Source organism: Oncorhynchus nerka, linkage group LG12 (genome assembly GCF_034236695.1).
Source record: "Oncorhynchus nerka isolate Pitt River linkage group LG12, Oner_Uvic_2.0, whole genome shotgun sequence".
NCBI lineage: Eukaryota > Metazoa > Chordata > Actinopteri > Salmoniformes > Salmonidae > Oncorhynchus > Oncorhynchus nerka.
This window is the reverse complement of record NC_088407.1, coordinates 17,695,204-17,718,161: the sequence shown is the minus strand read 5'-3', so window position 1 is coordinate 17,718,161 and position 22,958 is coordinate 17,695,204. Positions and strand designations below refer to the sequence as shown.

The following is a 22,958-nucleotide window of genomic DNA, read 5'->3' as shown; positions in this document are numbered from 1 at the left end:
TCACCAAAACCGTAGAAAGAAACCAAGCTGCATAGACCCCATTTATGGTCTCTCTCTCTGTATGTGTGTGTGTGTGTGCTCTCTTCAGTGTGTGTATGAAGCAGTTTTGACTCACTCCTTGATGACCTTGATGTCCATATAGTGGTTTCCGTCATATCGTACGGTCACACCAAAGTCCATGGCTACAGTGTAGTGTTTACCAGACTTCAAAACAGACACGCCTGTAGCTGGGGTCAGTGGGATGTTCACATTGATACCATCCAACTAGGAGGAGAAGAGGACACAGACGTGTTAGTGAGGGCACTTCATTTCTTATGTTTTTTAGCTTCCTCTTTATAAGCTGTTCTGTGTTTTTTATGAATTTGATGCATTTAATGCTGCTCAGGAATTTCCTTCGGTGGCAAGAAATATTTATTGAATACAATGACAAACTGTTCTTGACAGTGTATGTTACTTCATATTGAATGTGTACATGCAGGGCTCTGCATTTTATCACTATTTCATTCTATTGTTACGTATTTAAACATTTTCAAACGTCTTCCTCATCTCTTTTTCTCTCTACCCCAACCCTATCCCTCCATCAATCCCTCTCTCTCTCACCTGCACGGTGCCTCCCTTCAAGACGGAGATCTTCACCCCACGCACGTACACATGCACAGCCTTCAGGTAGGAGATGGTTGGTTTGTTGAAGCGGTTCTCGTTGTCAGCATGCACCTCGTAGTGAGGCACTGACGTGTGGTTACAGGGCTCTGACATCAAGTAGCTGCAGTTCCCCATGAAGTTGTACTTCTTCTTGTCGAAGGTGGTGTAGTGAGGGTCACCAGACGCGATACAGGTAGAGGTGTCTGGGGGGAATAGTGATTATAAAGTTGGGAGTGAGATTAGTAATTGGCTGGTGGAAATAATACTGACTCAGTGTTCACATAGTTGGGTTATTATTTTCACCAAATGATGCCTGACAAAATGTAAATAGTGTTTTCCAAGCTGAACATAATACATGTATACTGTATATAAGGCTGTCTGTTTGCATAGCTAGGAATCAAACTCTAGGAACGATCCACTTTACTGTAGGTTGGATGTTCCCGTGGGTTTCACGATGGATCTCCTTACCAATATAATAGATTTGATAAGACTTTCATCTTTATACAAGTTATGATAACTGAGCTAATACAAGTTATGACAACTGAGCTAATACAAGATCTCATAACTTAGCTAAAACAAGTGATGATAACTGAGCTAACACAAGTTATGATAACTGAGCTAATACAAGTTATGACAACTGAGCTAATACAAGATCTCATAACTTAGCTAATACAAGTTATGATAACTGAGCTAATACAAGTTATGATAACTGAGCTAATACAAGTTATGATAACTGAGCTAATACAAGTTATGATAACTGAGCTAATACAAGTTATGATAACTGAGCTAATACAAGTTATGACAACTGAGCTAATACAAGATCTCATAACTTAGCTAATACAAGTTATGATAACTGAGCTAATACAAGTTATGATAACTGAGCTAATACAAGATCTCATAACTTAGCTAATACCAGCTATGATAACTGAGCTAATACAAGTTATGATAACTTGGGCGGCAGGTAGCCTAGTGGTTAGATCTTTGGGCCAATAACTGAAAGGTTGCTCAATTGAATCCCCGAGCTGACAAGGTAAAAGTCTGTCGTTCTGTCCGTGAACAAGGCAGTTAACCCGCCATCACTGCCAATAAGAAATTGTTCTTAAAAACCTCTTAAGTGTTGGACCCCTTTTTTCAATTTTCGCCTAAAATGACATACCCACATCTAACTGCCTGTAGCTCAGGACCTGATACAAGGATATGCATATTCTTGGTACCATTTGAAAGGAAACACTTTGAAGTTTGTGGAAATGTGAAAGGAATGTAGAAGGATATAACACATTAGATCAGGTAAAATATAATACAAAGAAAAACCCACCGTTTTTTTGTATTTTTTTGTACCATCGTGTTTGAAATGCAAGAGAAAGGCCATAATGTATTATTCCAGCCCAGCTTCATTTTAGATTTTGGCCACTAGGTGGCAGCAGTGTATGTGCAAAGTTACAGACTGATCCAATGAATCATTGCATTTCTGTTCAAAATGTTGTATCAAGACTGCCCAAATGTGCCTAATTTGTTGATGAAAAACTTTTCATGTTCAAAACTGTGCACTCTACTCAAACAATAGCATGGTATTCTTTCACTGTAATAGCTTCTGTCAATTGGACAGTGCAGTTAGATTAACAAGAATTTAAGCTTTCTGCCAATGTCAGATATGTCTATGTCCTGGGAAATGTTCTTGTTACTTACAACCTCATGCTAATCGCATTAGCCTACGTTAGCTCAACCCACCAATCCTGAAGAAGTTTTAACTGACTTGCCAAGTTAAATAAAGGTCAAATAAAAACTCAGCTAATTCAAGTTGTGACAACTGAGCTAATACAAGTTATGATAACTTTGCCTAACAATGTATTATAACTCAGCTAACAGTACCTTTAGGATAGCAGGCTCCGTTGCGACACTCCTCCGTGGGAGAGCAGGAGTTGTCCACACAGTCCAAGATGTAGTTTCCAGCACAACGACACAGCTTGGAGCAGCCGTCCCCAAAGATGATCTCTCCTGGCTAAAAGGACAGAGACAGGTAGAGAGGAATTGTTAACATGTTGTTTTGACAATATATATATATATATTTGGTCATTTATTTGTGCATTCTGTGAACATTTGCGTGTGTTCCTTGTGTTGCTGGTAATTTTCTAAGTATATTTGTGATGTGCTGAGAGGAGCACTATCAATATCCATGTGAGTGGACATTCTGGACAGTAAAAGTACTGTATCGTATAATATTGTATCATATTGTGTATCACATCGTATATATTGTGTATCATATATCGATTGGTATGCCGTATTGTAAATCATTCACAAAATTGTATATCACATTATATTGTGTGATATTCAATCACACAGTACATTCTTAACCACAGACTACCAATCCCAGATGGTCTCGTACCTCATAGTAGTCACCTCCTCCAGACAGCCACATGTTTCTATGGGGACACAGCGTCTGCCTTTGAACACAAAGCCTGGCTTACAGAAACACGCGCTGATACAGGAGCCAGTGCAGTTGGTGGAGGGTTCCTTACAGCTGGGGATGCAGGCAGGGCCACACTCTATATACTCAGCATTGGGAGGGCACGTCACTATTGGGGGAGAGAGGGAGAGGAGGATGGGGGAGGCAAAGAAGAGAGGGTAAGAGGGTGGGGCGGAAGGGAGACAAGGGGTTAATATCAGGAATTATTGGGTTACCAATTAATTGATTTGTGCAAATACAGAAAGCGGTTTCTGATTCTGATCGTAAGAATGAGAACAGATGATTGTCTGTTAATTTCACCTGGTGGTTTTGTGGTAGTAGGTTTGGGAGTAGTTGGTTTAGGTGTAGTTGGTATGGGAGTAGTTGGTTTGACTGTAGTTGGGGCTGAGGGACAGAGGGAGACAGCATGAGACATAAGAGAGAAAGACATTATAGCCAAGTCTCAGATCTGTTTGTGCTGTCTGGTCAACTCATATGGTCACAGCCTGGTCACCTCCCCTACCATCCAAGAGGTCAGATGTCAAAACACCATTCTGAGTGTGTGTGGGTGTTTGTACGGACTGTTTATTTCAGGGAACTTACTTGTAGGGTAGCAGTCCAGCTCTCCTCCCTGGACCTTACACTCGTGCATTGGAGGGCAATCAGAGGGATTGCAGGTGACGAAGGGAGCGTTACAATAACATTTCAGCTTACAGTCCTCCAGGTACCACTCCTCACCAGGCTGGAGGGAGGGAGGGAAGGAGGAGAGATGGAGGGAGAGACAATAGTTCATCATTGGTTGGTTGCAGGTTGGTTACATACACGTCACACACACAAAGTCCATCAGCCGACACACAACACACTCACCTCGTAGTACTGTCCGTTGGTGCCTTTGCAGCCACAGGAGTTCTCTTTGACACACTTCCCGGCGCTGAGGACGTAACCAGGGTCACACACACAGCCCTCTGAACAGGGAGCATCACACCCTGTGGAGGGTCTGGAGGCACAGCTGGGCTGGCAAGGGCGGCACAGGGCACGTACTGACTGTTGGGGGGGCATGTCAGAGCTGGAGAGAAGGAGGGAAGAGGAGACATTAGGAGATAGGTCTATTTAAAACATGACTGTCTCTTAATAATGACGTTGTTGATTATACGGAACAGTACTGTTAGAGTGTATTGTTTGGTCTTTGATGTGCTAATAACAGCAGGGTCTTTGGTGAGTGAATGAATAATTATTATTATATTAATCACTGCAATTTCCATCTTCATCATCAATATCCGTCTCTTCCTTGTTATTATTATGTATAACATGTATCTGTAGCAGGGTTGGGGTCCATTTCATTTCAATTCCAGTCAATTCAGGAAGTACTTTAAAATACCAATTCCAATTCTCTTTAATGCTTTTCAGTGAGGACACTTGGAATGAGAATTTGGTTTACTTTCTGAAATGACTGGAATGAAATGGAATTGACCCCAACACTGATCTGTACTCACGGCAGAAGGTGCTGTTCCTCCAGGTTCCGATGGTGACTCCTCGGTCCTGACAGTCGTTGACGTACGACTCGATGGACTCACACAGGATGGGTTGAGCACCATCCAGCTCGCACAGGTCAAACAGACAGTCCTTGAAGAAACTCTGAAATAGACACACATAAACATATGCGTGTCTTCGACTTGCACACAAAGCTTGGAGGTTTGGTTACTTAAGTGACAAAGTTGTTTGAATTGAATTAAGCGTATTTAAAAATCTCTGCACTAAAAATGTCTATATATTTAAAAATGTTTTTCTTGGTTGTGAGATTTCACACGTTAAACAAACGTTTGTTGAATCTTGAAGACAAAATATGATATGACCCTATATACCGTACATTACAGTAACATCTCACATTAGGTAAGACACTATATACCACACATTACGGTAGTTACTCACATTGGGGTTGACCTTAGGGTGACAGACAGCGAACGGTCCGTTCTTGTCCAGTAGCATGCCGCAGTAGCCAGAGCTCTCATACCTGTCCAGTTCATCATCAGTACAGCCTGGGATGGTGGTGTTGGGCTTCTTGTTACAACTGGAGTCAGAGACAGGGTGAATCAGTCATGTGTGTGTGTGTGTGTGTGTGTGTGTGTGTGTGTGTGTGTGTGTGTGTGTGTGTGTGTGTGTGTGTAACTGGTGGTATGACTCACTTGGGATCTGTGACCCAGCTGTGTCCAAAGTCATTGGGGTTGGTGGTCAGAGAACCGTCGGGTTTCCTGAAGTCATCGTTGGAGTTTCCGTTGTAGTCTCCACACAGTCCACACAGCTTGTCCTTATAGCTAAATACAGAGGAGCAAATAGTCCGATGAGTCAAGCATTTTTCTAGAATATTAATGACAAAATTATAAAATAAAAATATTACAATGTGAGAACTTTCTACTTGGTTTTTATTTGACGTTGTGCTTATTTTAATGGTATATCATGTCGGGGTCACCAAAACCGTAGAAAGAAACCAAGCTGCATAGACCCCATTTATGGTCTCTCTCTCTCTGTATGTGTGTGTGTGTGTGTTCTCTTCAGTGTGTGTATGAAGCAGTTTTGACTCACTCCTTGATGACCTTGATGTCCATATAGTGGTTTCCGTCATATCGTACGGTCACACCAAAGTCCATGGCTACAGTGTAGTGTTTACCAGACTTCAAAACAGACACGCCTGTAGCTGGGGTCAGTGGGATGTTCACATTGATACCATCCAACTAGGAGGAGAAGAGGACACAGACGTGTTAGTGAGGGGCACTTCATTTCTTATGTTTTTTAGCTTCCTCTTTATAAGCTGTTCTGTGTTTTGTATGAATTTGATGCATTTAATGCTGCTCAGGAATTTCCCTTCGGTGGCAAGAAATATTTATTGAATACAATGACAAACTGTTCTTGACAGTGTATGTTACTTCATATTGAATGTGTACATGCAGGGCTCTGCATTTTATCACTATTTCATTCTATTGTTACGTATTTAAACATTTTCAAACGTCTTCCTCATCTCTTTTTCTCTCTACCCCAACCCTATCCCTCCATCAATCCCTCTCTCTCTCACCTGCACGGTGCCTCCCTTCAAGACGGAGATCTTCACCCCACGCACGTACACATGCACAGCCTTCAGGTAGGAGATGGTTGGTTTGTTGAAGCGGTTCTCGTTGTCAGCATGCACCTCGTAGTGAGGCACTGACGTGTGGTTACAGGGCTCTGACATCAAGTAGCTGCAGTTCCCCATGAAGTTGTACTTCTTCTTGTCGAAGGTGGTGTAGTGAGGGTCACCAGACGCGATACAGGTAGAGGTGTCTGGGGGAATAGTGATTATAAAGTTGGGAGTGAGATTAGTAATTGGCTGGTGGAAATAATACTGACTCAGTGTTCACATAGTTGGGTTATTATTTTCACCAAATGATGCCTGACAAAATGTAAATAGTGTTTTCCAAGCTGAACATAATACATGTATACTGTATATAAGGCTGTCTGTTTGCATAGCTAGAATCAAACTCTAGGAACGATCCACTTTACTGTAGGTTGGATGTTCCCCTGGGTTTCACGATGGAACTCCTTACCAATATAATAGATTTGATAAGACTTTCATCTTTATACAAGTTATGATAACTGAGCTAATACAAGTTATGACAACTGAGCTAATACAAGTTATGACAACTGAGCTAATACAAGATCTCATAACTTAGCTAAAAAAGTGATGATAACTGAGCTAACACAAGTTATGATAACTGAGCTAATACAAGTTATGACAACTGAGCTAATACAAGATCTCATAACTGAGCTAATACAAGTTATGATAACTGAGCTAATACAAGTTATGACAACTGAGCTAATACAAGATCTCATAACTTAGCTAATACAAGTTATGATAACTGAGCTAATACAAGTTATGATAACTTAGCTAATACAAGTTATGATAACTGAGCTAATACAAGTTATGATAACTGAGCTAATACAAGTTATGATAACTGAGCTAATACAAGTTATGACAACTGAGCTAATACAAGATCTCATAACTTAGCTAATACAAGTTATGATAACTGAGCTAATACAAGTTATGATAACTGAGCTAATACAAGATCTCATAACTTAGCTAATACCAGCTATGATAACTGAGCTAATACAAGTTATGATAACTTGGGCGGCAGGTAGCCTAGTGGTTAGATCTTTGGGCCAATAACTGAAAGGTTGCTCAATTGAATCCCCGAGCTGACAAGGTAAAAGTCTGTCGTTCTGTCCGTGAACAAGGCAGTTAACCCGCCATCACTGCCAATAAGAAATTGTTCTTAAAAACCTCTTAAGTGTTGGACCCCTTTTTTCAATTTTCGCCTAAAATGACATACCCACATCTAACTGCCTGTAGCTCAGGACCTGATACAAGGATATGCATATTCTTGGTACCATTTGAAAGGAAACACTTTGAAGTTTGTGGAAATGTGAAAGGAATGTAGAAGGATATAACACATTAGATCAGGTAAAATATAATACAAAGAAAAACCCACCGTTTTTGTATTTTTTTGTACCATCGTGTTTGAAATGCAAGAGAAAGGCCATAATGTATTATTCCAGCCCAGCTTCATTTTAGATTTTGGCCACTAGGTGGCAGCAGTGTATGTGCAAAGTTACAGACTGATCCAATGAATCATTGCATTTCTGTTCAAAATGTTGTATCAAGACTGCCCAAATGTGCCTAATTTGTTGATGAAAAACTTTTCATGTTCAAAACTGTGCACTCTACTCAAACAATAGCATGGTATTCTTTCACTGTAATAGCTTCTGTCAATTGGACAGTGCAGTTAGATTAACAAGAATTTAAGCTTTCTGCCAATGTCAGATATGTCTATGTCCTGGGAAATGTTCTTGTTACTTACAACCTCATGCTAATCGCATTAGCCTACGTTAGCTCAACCCACCAATCCTGAAGAAGTTTTAACTGACTTGCCAAGTTAAATAAAGGTCAAATAAAAACTCAGCTAATTCAAGTTGTGACAACTGAGCTAATACAAGTTATGATAACTTTGCCTAACAATGTATTATAACTCAGCTAACAGTACCTTTAGGATAGCAGGCTCCGTTGCGACACTCCTCCGTGGGAGAGCAGGAGTTGTCCACACAGTCCAAGATGTAGTTTCCAGCACAACGACACAGCTTGGAGCAGCCGTCCCAAAGATGATCTCTCCTGGCTAAAAGGACAGAGACAGGTAGAGAGGAATTGTTAACATGTTGTTTTGACAATATATATATATATATTTGGTCATTTATTTGTGCATTCTGTGAACATTTGCGTGTGTTCCTTGTGTTGCTGGTAATTTTCTAAGTATATTTGTGATGTGCTGAGAGGAGCACTATCAATATCCATGTGAGTGGACATTCTGGACAGTAAAAGTACTGTATCGTATAATATTGTATCATATTGTGTATCACATCGTATATATTGTGTATCATATATCGATTGGTATGCCGTATTGTAAATCATTCACAAAATTGTATATCACATTATATTGTGTGATATTCAATCACACAGTACATTCTTAACCACAGACTACCAATCCCAGATGGTCTCGTACCTCATAGTAGTCACCTCCCTCCAGACAGCCACATGTTTCTATGGGGACACAGCGTCTGCCTTTGAACACAAAGCCTGGCTTACAGAAACACGCGCTGATACAGGAGCCAGTGCAGTTGGTGGAGGGTTCCTTACAGCTGGGGATGCAGGCAGGGCCACACTCTATATACTCAGCATTGGGAGGGCACGTCACTATTGGGGGAGAGAGGGAGAGGAGGATGGGGGAGGCAAAGAAGAGAGGGTAAGAGGGTGGGGGCGGAAGGGAGACAAGGGGTTAATATCAGGAATTATTGGGTTACCAATTAATTGATTTGTGCAAATACAGAAAGCGGTTTCTGATTCTGATCGTAAGAATGAGAACAGATGATTGTCTGTTAATTTCACCTGGTGGTTTTGTGGTAGTAGGTTTGGGAGTAGTTGGTTTAGGTGTAGTTGGTATGGGAGTAGTTGGTTTGACTGTAGTTGGGGCTGAGGGACAGAGGGAGACAGCATGAGACATAAGAGAGAAAGACATTATAGCCAAGTCTCAGATCTGTTTGTGCTGTCTGGTCAACTCATATGGTCACAGCCTGGTCACCTCCCCTACCATCCAAGAGGTCAGATGTCAAAACACCATTCTGAGTGTGTGTGGGTGTTTGTACGGACTGTTTATTTCAGGGAACTTACTTGTAGGGTAGCAGTCCAGCTCTCCTCCCTGGACCTTACACTCGTGCATTGGAGGGCAATCAGAGGGATTGCAGGTGACGAAGGAGCGTTACAATAACATTTCAGCTTACAGTCCTCCAGGTACCACTCCTCACCAGGCTGGAGGGAGGGAGGGAAGGAGGAGAGATGGAGGGAGAGACAATAGTTCATCATTGGTTGGTTGCAGGTTGGTTACATACACGTCACACACACAAAGTCCATCAGCCGACACACAACACACTCACCTCGTAGTACTGTCCGTTGGTGCCTTTGCAGCCACAGGAGTTCTCTTTGACACACTTCCCGGCGCTGAGGACGTAACCAGGGTCACACACACAGCCCTCTGAACAGGGAGCATCACACCCTGTGGAGGGTCTGGAGGCACAGCTGGGCTGGCAAGGGGCGGCACAGGGCACGTACTGACTGTTGGGGGGGCATGTCAGAGCTGGAGAGAAGGAGGGAAGAGGAGACATTAGGAGATAGGTCTATTTAAAACATGACTGTCTCTTAATAATGACGTTGTTGATTATACGGAACAGTACTGTTAGAGTGTATTGTTTGGTCTTTGATGTGCTAATAACAGCAGGGTCTTTGGTGAGTGAATGAATAATTATTATTATATTAATCACTGCAATTTCCATCTTCATCATCAATATCCGTCTCTTCCTTGTTATTATTATGTATAACATGTATCTGTAGCAGGGTTGGGGTCCATTTCATTTCAATTCCAGTCAATTCAGGAAGTACTTTAAAATACCAATTCCAATTCTCTTTAATGCTTTTCAGTGAGGGACACTTGGAATGAGAATTTGGTTTACTTTCTGAAATGACTGGAATGAAATGGAATTGACCCCAACACTGATCTGTACTCACGGCAGAAGGTGCTGTTCCTCCAGGTTCCGATGGTGACTCCTCGGTCCTGACAGTCGTTGACGTACGACTCGATGGACTCACACAGGATGGGTTGAGCACCATCCAGCTCGCACAGGTCAAACAGACAGTCCTTGAAGAAACTCTGAAATAGACACACATAAACATATGCGTGTCTTCGACTTGCACACAAAGCTTGGAGGTTTGGTTACTTAAGTGACAAAGTTGTTTGAATTGAATTAAGCGTATTTAAAAATCTCTGCACTAAAAATGTCTATATATTTAAAAATGTTTTCTTGGTTGTGAGATTTCACACGTTAAACAAACGTTTGTTGAATCTTGAAGACAAAATATGATATGACCCTATATACCGTACATTACAGTAACATCTCACATTAGGTAAGACACTATATACCACACATTACGGTAGTTACTCACATTGGGGTTGACCTTAGGGTGACAGACAGCGAACGGTCCGTTCTTGTCCAGTAGCATGCCGCAGTAGCCAGAGCTCTCATACCTGTCCAGTTCATCATCAGTACAGCCTGGGATGGTGGTGTTGGGCTTCTTGTTACAACTGGAGTCAGAGACAGGGTGAATCAGTCATGTGTGTGTGTGTGTGTGTGTGTGTGTGTGTGTGTGTGTGTGTGTGTGTGTGTGTGTGTGTGTAACTGGTGGTATGACTCACTTGGGATCTGTGACCCAGCTGTGTCCAAAGTCATTGGGGTTGGTGGTCAGAGAACCGTCGGGTTTCCTGAAGTCATCGTTGGAGTTTCCGTTGTAGTCTCCACACAGTCCACACAGCTTGTCCTTATAGCTAAATACAGAGGAGCAAATAGTCCGATGAGTCAAGCATTTTTCTAGAATATTAATGACAAAATTATAAAATAAAAATATTACAATGTGAGAACTTTCTACTTGGTTTTTATTTGACGTTGTGCTTATTTTAATGGTATATCATGTCGGGGTCACCAAAACCGTAGAAAGAAACCAAGCTGCATAGACCCCATTTATGGTCTCTCTCTCTCTGTATGTGTGTGTGTGTGTGTTCTCTTCAGTGTGTGTATGAAGCAGTTTTGACTCACTCCTTGATGACCTTGATGTCCATATAGTGGTTTCCGTCATATCGTACGGTCACACCAAAGTCCATGGCTACAGTGTAGTGTTTACAGACTTCAAAACAGACACGCCTGTAGCTGGGGTCAGTGGGATGTTCACATTGATACCATCCAACTAGGAGGAGAAGAGGACACAGACGTGTTAGTGAGGGGCACTTCATTTCTTATGTTTTTAGCTTCCTCTTTATAAGCTGTTCTGTGTTTTGTATGAATTTGATGCATTTAATGCTGCTCAGGAATTTCCCTTCGGTGGCAAGAAATATTTATTGAATACAATGACAAACTGTTCTTGACAGTGTATGTTACTTCATATTGAATGTGTACATGCAGGGCTCTGCATTTTATCACTATTTCATTCTATTGTTACGTATTTAAACATTTTCAAACGTCTTCCTCATCTCTTTTTCTCTCTACCCCAACCCTATCCCTCCATCAATCCCTCTCTCTCTCACCTGCACGGTGCCTCCCTTCAAGACGGAGATCTTCACCCCACGCACGTACACATGCACAGCCTTCAGGTAGGAGATGGTTGGTTTGTTGAAGCGGTTCTCGTTGTCAGCATGCACCTCGTAGTGAGGCACTGACGTGTGGTTACAGGGCTCTGACATCAAGTAGCTGCAGTTCCCCATGAAGTTGTACTTCTTCTTGTCGAAGGTGGTGTAGTGAGGGTCACCAGACGCGATACAGGTAGAGGTGTCTGGGGGAATAGTGATTATAAAGTTGGGAGTGAGATTAGTAATTGGCTGGTGGAAATAATACTGACTCAGTGTTCACATAGTTGGGTTATTATTTTCACCAAATGATGCCTGACAAAATGTAAATAGTGTTTTCCAAGCTGAACATAATACATGTATACTGTATATAAGGCTGTCTGTTTGCATAGCTAGGAATCAAACTCTAGGAACGATCCACTTTACTGTAGGTTGGATGTTCCCCTGGGTTTCACGATGGAACTCCTTACCAATATAATAGATTTGATAAGACTTTCATCTTTATACAAGTTATGATAACTGAGCTAATACAAGTTATGACAACTGAGCTAATACAAGTTATGACAACTGAGCTAATACAAGATCTCATAACTTAGCTAAAAAAGTGATGATAACTGAGCTAACACAAGTTATGATAACTGAGCTAATACAAGTTATGACAACTGAGCTAATACAAGATCTCATAACTGAGCTAATACAAGTTATGATAACTGAGCTAATACAAGTTATGACAACTGAGCTAATACAAGATCTCATAACTTAGCTAATACAAGTTATGATAACTGAGCTAATACAAGTTATGATAACTTAGCTAATACAAGTTATGATAACTGAGCTAATACAAGTTATGATAACTGAGCTAATACAAGTTATGATAACTGAGCTAATACAAGTTATGACAACTGAGCTAATACAAGATCTCATAACTTAGCTAATACAAGTTATGATAACTGAGCTAATACAAGTTATGATAACTGAGCTAATACAAGATCTCATAACTTAGCTAATACCAGCTATGATAACTGAGCTAATACAAGTTATGATAACTTGGGCGGCAGGTAGCCTAGTGGTTAGATCTTTGGGCCAATAACTGAAAGGTTGCTCAATTGAATCCCCGAGCTGACAAGGTAAAAGTCTGTCGTTCTGTCCGTGAACAAGGCAGTTAACCCGCCATCACTGCCAATAAGAAATTGTTCTTAAAAACCTCTTAAGTGTTGGACCCCTTTTTTCAATTTTCGCCTAAAATGACATACCCACATCTAACTGCCTGTAGCTCAGGACCTGATACAAGGATATGCATATTCTTGGTACCATTTGAAAGGAAACACTTTGAAGTTTGTGGAAATGTGAAAGGAATGTAGAAGGATATAACACATTAGATCAGGTAAAATATAATACAAAGAAAAACCCACCGTTTTTTTGTATTTTTTTGTACCATCGTGTTTGAAATGCAAGAGAAAGGCCATAATGTATTATTCCAGCCCAGCTTCATTTTAGATTTTGGCCACTAGGTGGCAGCAGTGTATGTGCAAAGTTACAGACTGATCCAATGAATCATTGCATTTCTGTTCAAAATGTTGTATCAAGACTGCCCAAATGTGCCTAATTTGTTGATGAAAAACTTTTCATGTTCAAAACTGTGCACTCTACTCAAACAATAGCATGGTATTCTTTCACTGTAATAGCTTCTGTCAATTGGACAGTGCAGTTAGATTAACAAGAATTTAAGCTTTCTGCCAATGTCAGATATGTCTATGTCCTGGGAAATGTTCTTGTTACTTACAACCTCATGCTAATCGCATTAGCCTACGTTAGCTCAACCCACCAATCCTGAAGAAGTTTTAACTGACTTGCCAAGTTAAATAAAGGTCAAATAAAAACTCAGCTAATTCAAGTTGTGACAACTGAGCTAATACAAGTTATGATAACTTTGCCTAACAATGTATTATAACTCAGCTAACAGTACCTTTAGGATAGCAGGCTCCGTTGCGACACTCCTCCGTGGGAGAGCAGGAGTTGTCCACACAGTCCAAGATGTAGTTTCCAGCACAACGACACAGCTTGGAGCAGCCGTCCCCAAAGATGATCTCTCCTGGCTAAAAGGACAGAGACAGGTAGAGAGGAATTGTTAACATGTTGTTTTGACAATATATATATATATATTTGGTCATTTATTTGTGCATTCTGTGAACATTTGCGTGTGTTCCTTGTGTTGCTGGTAATTTTCTAAGTATATTTGTGATGTGCTGAGAGGAGCACTATCAATATCCATGTGAGTGGACATTCTGGACAGTAAAAGTACTGTATCGTATAATATTGTATCATATTGTGTATCACATCGTATATATTGTGTATCATATATCGATTGGTATGCCGTATTGTAAATCATTCACAAAATTGTATATCACATTATATTGTGTCATATTCAATCACACAGTACATTCTTAACCACAGACTACCAATCCCAGATGGTCTCGTACCTCATAGTAGTCACCTCCCTCCAGACAGCCACATGTTTCTATGGGGACACAGCGTCTGCCTTTGAACACAAAGCCTGGCTTACAGAAACACGCGCTGATACAGGAGCCAGTGCAGTTGGTGGAGGGTTCCTTACAGCTGGGGATGCAGGCAGGGCCACACTCTATATACTCAGCATTGGGAGGGCACGTCACTATTGGGGGAGAGAGGGAGAGGAGGATGGGGGAGGCAAAGAAGAGAGGGTAAGAGGGTGGGGCGGAAGGGAGACAAGGGGTTAATATCAGGAATTATTGGGTTACCAATTAATTGATTTGTGCAAATACAGAAAGCGGTTTCTGATTCTGATCGTAAGAATGAGAACAGATGATTGTCTGTTAATTTCACCTGGTGGTTTTGTGGTAGTAGGTTTGGGAGTAGTTGGTTTAGGTGTAGTTGGTATGGGAGTAGTTGGTTTGACTGTAGTTGGGGCTGAGGGACAGAGGGAGACAGCATGAGACATAAGAGAGAAAGACATTATAGCCAAGTCTCAGATCTGTTTGTGCTGTCTGGTCAACTCATATGGTCACAGCCTGGTCACCTCCCCTACCATCCAAGAGGTCAGATGTCAAAACACCATTCTGAGTGTGTGTGGGTGTTTGTACGGACTGTTTATTTCAGGGAACTTACTTGTAGGGTAGCAGTCCAGCTCTCCTCCCTGGACCTTACACTCGTGCATTGGAGGGCAATCAGAGGGATTGCAGGTGACGAAGGGAGCGTTACAATAACATTTCAGCTTACAGTCCTCCAGGTACCACTCCTCACCAGGCTGGAGGGAGGGAGGGAAGGAGGAGAGATGGAGGGAGAGACAATAGTTCATCATTGGTTGGTTGCAGGTTGGTTACATACACGTCACACACACAAAGTCCATCAGCCGACACACAACACACTCACCTCGTAGTACTGTCCGTTGGTGCCTTTGCAGCCACAGGAGTTCTCTTTGACACACTTCCCGGCGCTGAGGACGTAACCAGGGTCACACACACAGCCCTCTGAACAGGGAGCATCACACCCTGTGGAGGGTCTGGAGGCACAGCTGGGCTGGCAAGGGGCGGCACAGGGCACGTACTGACTGTTGGGGGGGCATGTCAGAGCTGGAGAGAAGGAGGGAAGAGGAGACATTAGGAGATAGGTCTATTTAAAACATGACTGTCTCTTAATAATGACGTTGTTGATTATACGGAACAGTACTGTTAGAGTGTATTGTTTGGTCTTTGATGTGCTAATAACAGCAGGGTCTTTGGTGAGTGAATGAATAATTATTATTATATTAATCACTGCAATTTCCATCTTCATCATCAATATCCGTCTCTTCCTTGTTATTATTATGTATAACATGTATCTGTAGCAGGGTTGGGGTCCATTTCATTTCAATTCCAGTCAATTCAGGAAGTACTTTAAAATACCAATTCCAATTCTCTTTAATGCTTTTCAGTGAGGGACACTTGGAATGAGAATTTGGTTTACTTTCTGAAATGACTGGAATGAAATGGAATTGACCCCAACACTGATCTGTACTCACGGCAGAAGGTGCTGTTCCTCCAGGTTCCGATGGTGACTCCTCGGTCCTGACAGTCGTTGACGTACGACTCGATGGACTCACACAGGATGGGTTGAGCACCATCCAGCTCGCACAGGTCAAACAGACAGTCCTTGAAGAAACTCTGAAATAGACACACATAAACATATGCGTGTCTTTGACTTGCACACAAAGCTTGGAGGTTTGGTTACTTAAGTGACAAAGTTGTTTGAATTGAATTAAGCGTATTTAAAAATCTCTGCACTAAAAATGTCTATATATTTAAAAATGTTTTCTTGGTTGTGAGATTTCACACGTTAAACAAACGTTTGTTGAATCTTGAAGACAAAATATGATATGACCCTATATACCGTACATTACAGTAACATCTCACATTAGGTAAGACACTATATACCACACATTACGGTAGTTACTCACATTGGGGTTGACCTTAGGGTGACAGACAGCGAACGGTCCGTTCTTGTCCAGTAGCATGCCGCAGTAGCCAGAGCTCTCATACCTGTCCAGTTCATCATCAGTACAGCCTGGGATGGTGGTGTTGGGCTTCTTGTTACAACTGGAGTCAGAGACAGGGTGAATCAGTCATGTGTGTGTGTGTGTGTGTGTGTGTGTGTGTGTGTGTGTGTGTGTGTGTGTGTGTGTGTGTGTAACTGGTGGTATGACTCACTTGGGATCTGTGACCCAGCTGTGTCCAAAGTCATTGGGGTTGGTGGTCAGAAAACCGTCGGGTTTCCTGAAGTCATCGTTGGAGTTTCCGTTGTAGTCTCCACACAGTCCACACAGCTTGTCCTTATAGCTAAATACAGAGGAGCAAATAGTCCGATGAGTCAAGCATTTTTTCTAGAATATTAATGACAAAATTATAAAATAAAAATATTACAATGTGAGAACTTTCTACTTGGTTTTTATTTTACGTTGTGCTTATTTTAATGGTATATCATGTCGGGGTCACCAAAACCGTAGAAAGAAACCAAGCTGCATAGACCCCATTTATGGTCTCTCTCTCTGTATGTGTGTGTGTGTGTGTTCTCTTCAGTGTGTGTATGAAGCAGTTTTGACTCACTCCTTGATGACCTTGATGTCCATATAGTGGTTTCCGTCATATCGTACGGTCACACCAAAGTCCATGGCTACAGTGTAGTGTTTACCAGACTTCAAAACAGACACGCCTGTAGCTGGGGTCAGTGGGATGTTCACATTGATACCATCCAACTAGGAGGAGAAGAGGACACAGACGTGTTAGTGAGGGGCACTTCATTTCTTATGTTTTTTAGCTTCCTCTTTATAAGCTGTTCTGTGTTTTGTATGAATTTGATGCATTTAATGCTGCTCAGGAATTTCCCTTCGGTGGCAAGAAATATTTATTGAATACAATGACAAACTGTTCTTGACAGTGTATGTTACTTCATATTGAATGTGTACATGCAGGGCTCTGCATTTTATTACTATTTCATTCTATTGTTACGTATTTAAACATTTTCAAACGTCTTCCTCATCTCTTTTTCTCTCTACCCCAACCCTATCCCTCCATCAATCCCTCTCTCTCACCTGCACGGTGCCTCCCTTCAAGATGGAGATCTTCACCCCACGCACGTACACATGCACAGCCTTCAGGTAGGAGATGGTTGGTTTGTTGAAGCGGTTCTCGTTGTCAGCATGCACCTCGTAGTGAGGCACTGACGTGTGGTTACAGGGCTCTGACATCAAGTAGCTGCAGTTCCCCATGAAGTTGTACTTCTTCTTGTCGAAGGTGGTGTAGTGAGGGTCACCAGACGCGATACAGGTAGAGGTGTCTGGGGGAATAGTGATTATAAAGTTGGGAGTGAGATTAGTAATTGGCTGGTGGAAATAATACTGACTCAGTGTTCACATAGTTGGGTTATTATTTTCACCAAATGATGCCTGACAAAATGTAAATAGTGTTTTCCAAGCTGAACATAATACATGTATACTGTATATAAGGCTGTCTGTTTGCATAGCTAGGAATCAAACTCTAGGAACGATCCACTTTACTGTAGGTTGGATGTTCCCCTGGGTTTCACGATGGAACTCCTTACCAATATAATAGATTTGATAAGACTTTCATCTTTATACAAGTTATGATAACTGAGCTAATACAAGTTATGACAACTGAGCTAATACAAGTTATGACAACTGAGCTAATACAAGATCTCATAACTTAGCTAAAACAAGTGATGATAACTGAGCTAACACAAGTTATGATAACTGAGCTAATACAAGTTATGACAACTGAGCTAATACAAGATCTCATAACTGAGCTAATACAAGTTATGATAACTGAGCTAATACAAGTTATGATAACTGAGCTAATACAAGTTATGACAACTGAGCTAATACAAGATCTCATAACTTAGCTAATACAAGTTATGATAACTGAGCTAATACAAGTTATGATAACTTAGCTAATACAAGTTATGATAACTGAGCTAATACAAGTTATGATAACTGAGCTAATACAAGTTATGATAACTGAGCTAATACAAGTTATGACAACTGAGCTAATACAAGATCTCATAACTTAGCTAATACAAGTTATGATAACTGAGCTAATACAAGTTATGATAACTGAGCTAATACAAGATCTCATAACTTAGCTAATACCAGCTATGATAACTGAGCTAATACAAGTTATGATAACTTGGGCGGCAGGTAGCCTAGTGGTTAGATCTTTGGGCCAATAACTGAAAGGTTGCTCAATTGAATCCCCGAGCTGACAAGGTAAAAGTCTGTCGTTCTGTCCGTGAACAAGGCAGTTAACCCGCCATCACTGCCAATAAGAAATTGTTCTTAAAAACCTCTTAAGTGTTGGACCCCTTTTTTCAATTTTCGCCTAAAATGACATACCCACATCTAACTGCCTGTAGCTCAGGACCTGATACAAGGATATGCATATTCTTGGTACCATTTGAAAGGAAACACTTTGAAGTTTGTGGAAATGTGAAAGGAATGTAGAAGGATATAACACATTAGATCAGGTAAAATATAATACAAAGAAAAACCCACCGTTTTTTTTGTATTTTTTGTACCATCGTGTTTGAAATGCAAGAGAAAGGCCATAATGTATTATTCCAGCCCAGCTTCATTTTAGATTTTGGCCACTAGGTGGCAGCAGTGTATGTGCAAAGTTACAGACTGATCCAATGAATCATTGCATTTCTGTTCAAAATGTTGTATCAAGACTGCCCAAATGTGCCTAATTTGTTGATGAAAAACTTTTCATGTTCAAAACTGTGCACTCTACTCAAACAATAGCATGGTATTCTTTCACTGTAATAGCTTCTGTCAATTGGACAGTGCAGTTAGATTAACAAGAATTTAAGCTTTCTGCCAATGTCAGATATGTCTATGTCCTGGGAAATGTTCTTGTTACTTACAACCTCATGCTAATCGCATTAGCCTACGTTAGCTCAACCCACCAATCCTGAAGAAGTTTTAACTGACTTGCCAAGTTAAATAAAGGTCAAATAAAAACTCAGCTAATTCAAGTTGTGACAACTGAGCTAATACAAGTTATGATAACTTTGCCTAACAATGTATTATAACTCAGCTAACAGTACCTTTAGGATAGCAGGCTCCGTTGCGACACTCCTCCGTGGGAGAGCAGGAGTTGTCCACACAGTCCAAGATGTAGTTTCCAGCACAACGACACAGCTTGGAGCAGCCGTCCCCAAAGATGATCTCTCCTGGCTAAAAGGACAGAGACAGGTAGAGAGGAATTGTTAACATGTTGTTTTGACAATATATATATATATATTTGGTCATTTATTTGTGCATTCTGTGAACATTTGCGTGTGTTCCTTGTGTTGCTGGTAATTTTCTAAGTATATTTGTGATGTGCTGAGAGGAGCACTATCAATATCCATGTGAGTGGACATTCTGGACAGTAAAAGTACTGTATCGTATAATATTGTATCATATTGTGTATCACATCGTATATATTGTGTATCATATATCGATTGGTATGCCGTATTGTAAATCATTCACAAAATTGTATATCACATTATATTGTGTCATATTCAATCACACAGTACATTCTTAACCACAGACTAACAATCCCAGATGGTCTCGTACCTCATAGTAGTCACCTCCCTCCAGACAGCCACATGTTTCTATGGGGACACAGCGTCTGCCTTTGAACACAAAGCCTGGCTTACAGAAACACGCGCTGATACAGGAGCCAGTGCAGTTGGTGGAGGGTTCCTTACAGCTGGGGATGCAGGCAGGGCCACACTCTATATACTCAGCATTGGGAGGGCACGTCACTATTGGGGGAGAGAGGGAGAGGAGGATGGGGGAGGCAAAGAAGAGAGGGTAAGAGGGTGGGGCGGAAGGGAGACAAGGGGTTAATATCAGGAATTATTGGGTTACCAATTAATTGATTTGTGCAAATACAGAAAGCGGTTTCTGATTCTGATCGTAAGAATGAGAACAGATGATTGTCTGTTAATTTCACCTGGTGGTTTTGTGGTAGTAGGTTTGGGAGTAGTTGGTTTAGGTGTAGTTGGTATGGGAGTAGTTGGTTTGACTGTAGTTGGGGCTGAGGGACAGAGGGAGACAGCATGAGACATAAGAGAGAAAGACATTATAGCCAAGTCTCAGATCTGTTTGTGCTGTCTGGTCAACTCATATGGTCACAGCCTGGTCACCTCCCCTACCATCCAAGAGGTCAGATGTCAAAACACCATTCTGAGTGTGTGTGGGTGTTTGTACGGACTGTTTATTTCAGGGAACTTACTTGTAGGGTAGCAGTCCAGCTCTCCTCCCTGGACCTTACACTCGTGCATTGGAGGGCAATCAGAGGGATTGCAGGTGACGAAGGGAGCGTTACAATAACATTTCAGCTTACAGTCCTCCAGGTACCACTCCTCACCAGGCTGGAGGGAGGGAGGGAAGGAGGAGAGATGGAGGGAGAGACAATAGTTCATCATTGGTTGGTTGCAGGTTGGTTACATACACGTCACACACACAAAGTCCATCAGCCGACACACAACACACTCACCTCGTAGTACTGTCCGTTGGTGCCTTTGCAGCCACAGGAGTTCTCTTTGACACACTTCCCGGCGCTGAGGACGTAACCAGGGTCACACACACAGCCCTCTGAACAGGGAGCATCACACCCTGTGGAGGGTCTGGAGGCACAGCTGGGCTGGCAAGGGGCGGCACAGGGCACGTACTGACTGTTGGGGGGGCATGTCAGAGCTGGAGAGAAGGAGGGAAGAGGAGACATTAGGAGATAGGTCTATTTAAAACATGACTGTCTCTTAATAATGACGTTGTTGATTATACGGAACAGTACTGTTAGAGTGTATTGTTTGGTCTTTGATGTGCTAATAACAGCAGGGTCTTTGGTGAGTGAATGAATAATTATTATTATATTAATCACTGCAATTTCCATCTTCATCATCAATATCCGTCTCTTCCTTGTTATTATTATGTATAACATGTATCTGTAGCAGGGTTGGGGTCCATTTCATTTCAATTCCAGTCAATTCAGGAAGTACTTTAAAATACCAATTCCAATTCTCTTTAATGCTTTTCAGTGAGGGACACTTGGAATGAGAATTTGGTTTACTTTCTGAAATGACTGGAATGAAATGGAATTGACCCCAACACTGATCTGTACTCACGGCAGAAGGTGCTGTTCCTCCAGGTTCCGATGGTGACTCCTCGGTCCTGACAGTCGTTGACGTACGACTCGATGGACTCACACAGGATGGGTTGAGCACCATCCAGCTCGCACAGGTCAAACAGACAGTCCTTGAAGAAACTCTGAAATAGACACACATAAACATATGCGTGTCTTTGACTTGCACACAAAGCTTGGAGGTTTGGTTACTTAAGTGACAAAGTTGTTTGAATTGAATTAAGCGTATTTAAAAATCTCTGCACTAAAAATGTCTATATATTTAAAAATGTTTTTCTTGGTTGTGAGATTTCACACGTTAAACAAACGTTTGTTGAATCTTGAAGACAAAATATGATATGACCCTATATACCGTACATTACAGTAACATCTCACATTAGGTAAGACACTATATACCACACATTACGGTAGTTACTCACATTGGGGTTGACCTTAGGGTGACAGACAGCGAACGGTCCGTTCTTGTCCAGTAGCATGCCGCAGTAGCCAGAGCTCTCATACCTGTCCAGTTCATCATCAGTACAGCCTGGGATGGTGGTGTTGGGCTTCTTGTTACAACTGGAGTCAGAGACAGGGTGAATCAGTCATGTGTGTGTGTGTGTGTGTGTGTGTGTGTGTGTGTGTGTGTGTGTGTGTGTGTGTGTGTAACTGGTGGTATGACTCACTTGGGATCTGTGACCCAGCTGTGTCCAAAGTCATTGGGGTTGGTGGTCAGAGAACCGTCGGGTTTCCTGAAGTCATCGTTGGAGTTTCCGTTGTAGTCTCCACACAGTCCACACAGCTTGTCCTTATAGCTAAATACAGAGGAGCAAATAGTCCGATGAGTCAAGCATTTTTTCTAGAATATTAATGACAAAATTATAAAATAAAAATATTACAATGTGAGAACTTTCTACTTGGTTTTTATTTTACGTTGTGCTTATTTTAATGGTATATCATGTCGGGGTCACCAAAACCGTAGAAAGAAACCAAGCTGCATAGACCCCATTTATGGTCTCTCTCTCTCTGTATGTGTGTGTGTGTGTGTTCTCTTCAGTGTGTGTATGAAGCAGTTTTGACTCACTCCTTGATGACCTTGATGTCCATATAGTGGTTTCCGTCATATCGTACGGTCACACCAAAGTCCATGGCTACAGTGTAGTGTTTACCAGACTTCAAAACAGACACGCCTGTAGCTGGGGTCAGTGGGATGTTCACATTGATACCATCCAACTAGGAGGAGAAGAGGACACAGACGTGTTAGTGAGGGGCACTTCATTTCTTATGTTTTTTAGCTTCCTCTTTATAAGCTGTTCTGTGTTTTGTATGAATTTGATGCATTTAATGCTGCTCAGGAATTTCCCTTCGGTGGCAAGAAATATTTATTGAATACAATGACAAACTGTTCTTGACAGTGTATGTTACTTCATA

General features: G+C 41.5%; 1 protein-coding gene across 1 annotated transcript in view; it reads right to left on the bottom strand.

Moving 5' to 3' along the window:
• Positions 1-22,958, bottom strand: part of LOC115139040 (IgGFc-binding protein-like) — a 116,834-nt gene that overhangs the window by 68,009 nt on the left and 25,867 nt on the right. Inside the window, 46 exon segments of the mRNA XM_065025316.1 lie at positions 116-264; positions 601-845; positions 2,512-2,641; positions 3,026-3,041; positions 3,044-3,215; positions 3,407-3,490; positions 3,689-3,827; positions 3,953-4,107; positions 4,110-4,151; positions 4,579-4,720; positions 5,015-5,153; positions 5,269-5,397; positions 5,666-5,814; positions 6,153-6,397; positions 8,155-8,262; positions 8,265-8,283; positions 8,668-8,858; positions 9,051-9,134; positions 9,333-9,414; positions 9,417-9,470; positions 9,596-9,795; positions 10,224-10,365; positions 10,659-10,797; positions 10,909-11,037; positions 11,306-11,390; positions 11,393-11,453; positions 11,791-12,035; positions 13,796-13,925; positions 14,310-14,500; positions 14,692-14,775; positions 14,974-15,112; positions 15,238-15,437; positions 15,866-16,007; positions 16,301-16,439; positions 16,551-16,679; positions 16,947-17,095; positions 17,432-17,676; positions 19,462-19,591; positions 19,976-20,166; positions 20,358-20,441; positions 20,640-20,778; positions 20,904-21,103; positions 21,532-21,673; positions 21,968-22,106; positions 22,214-22,342; positions 22,612-22,760. Coding sequence (XP_064881388.1) covers positions 116-264; positions 601-845; positions 2,512-2,641; positions 3,026-3,041; positions 3,044-3,215; positions 3,407-3,490; positions 3,689-3,827; positions 3,953-4,107; positions 4,110-4,151; positions 4,579-4,720; positions 5,015-5,153; positions 5,269-5,397; positions 5,666-5,814; positions 6,153-6,397; positions 8,155-8,262; positions 8,265-8,283; positions 8,668-8,858; positions 9,051-9,134; positions 9,333-9,414; positions 9,417-9,470; positions 9,596-9,795; positions 10,224-10,365; positions 10,659-10,797; positions 10,909-11,037; positions 11,306-11,390; positions 11,393-11,453; positions 11,791-12,035; positions 13,796-13,925; positions 14,310-14,500; positions 14,692-14,775; positions 14,974-15,112; positions 15,238-15,437; positions 15,866-16,007; positions 16,301-16,439; positions 16,551-16,679; positions 16,947-17,095; positions 17,432-17,676; positions 19,462-19,591; positions 19,976-20,166; positions 20,358-20,441; positions 20,640-20,778; positions 20,904-21,103; positions 21,532-21,673; positions 21,968-22,106; positions 22,214-22,342; positions 22,612-22,760 — 6,326 coding nt within the window.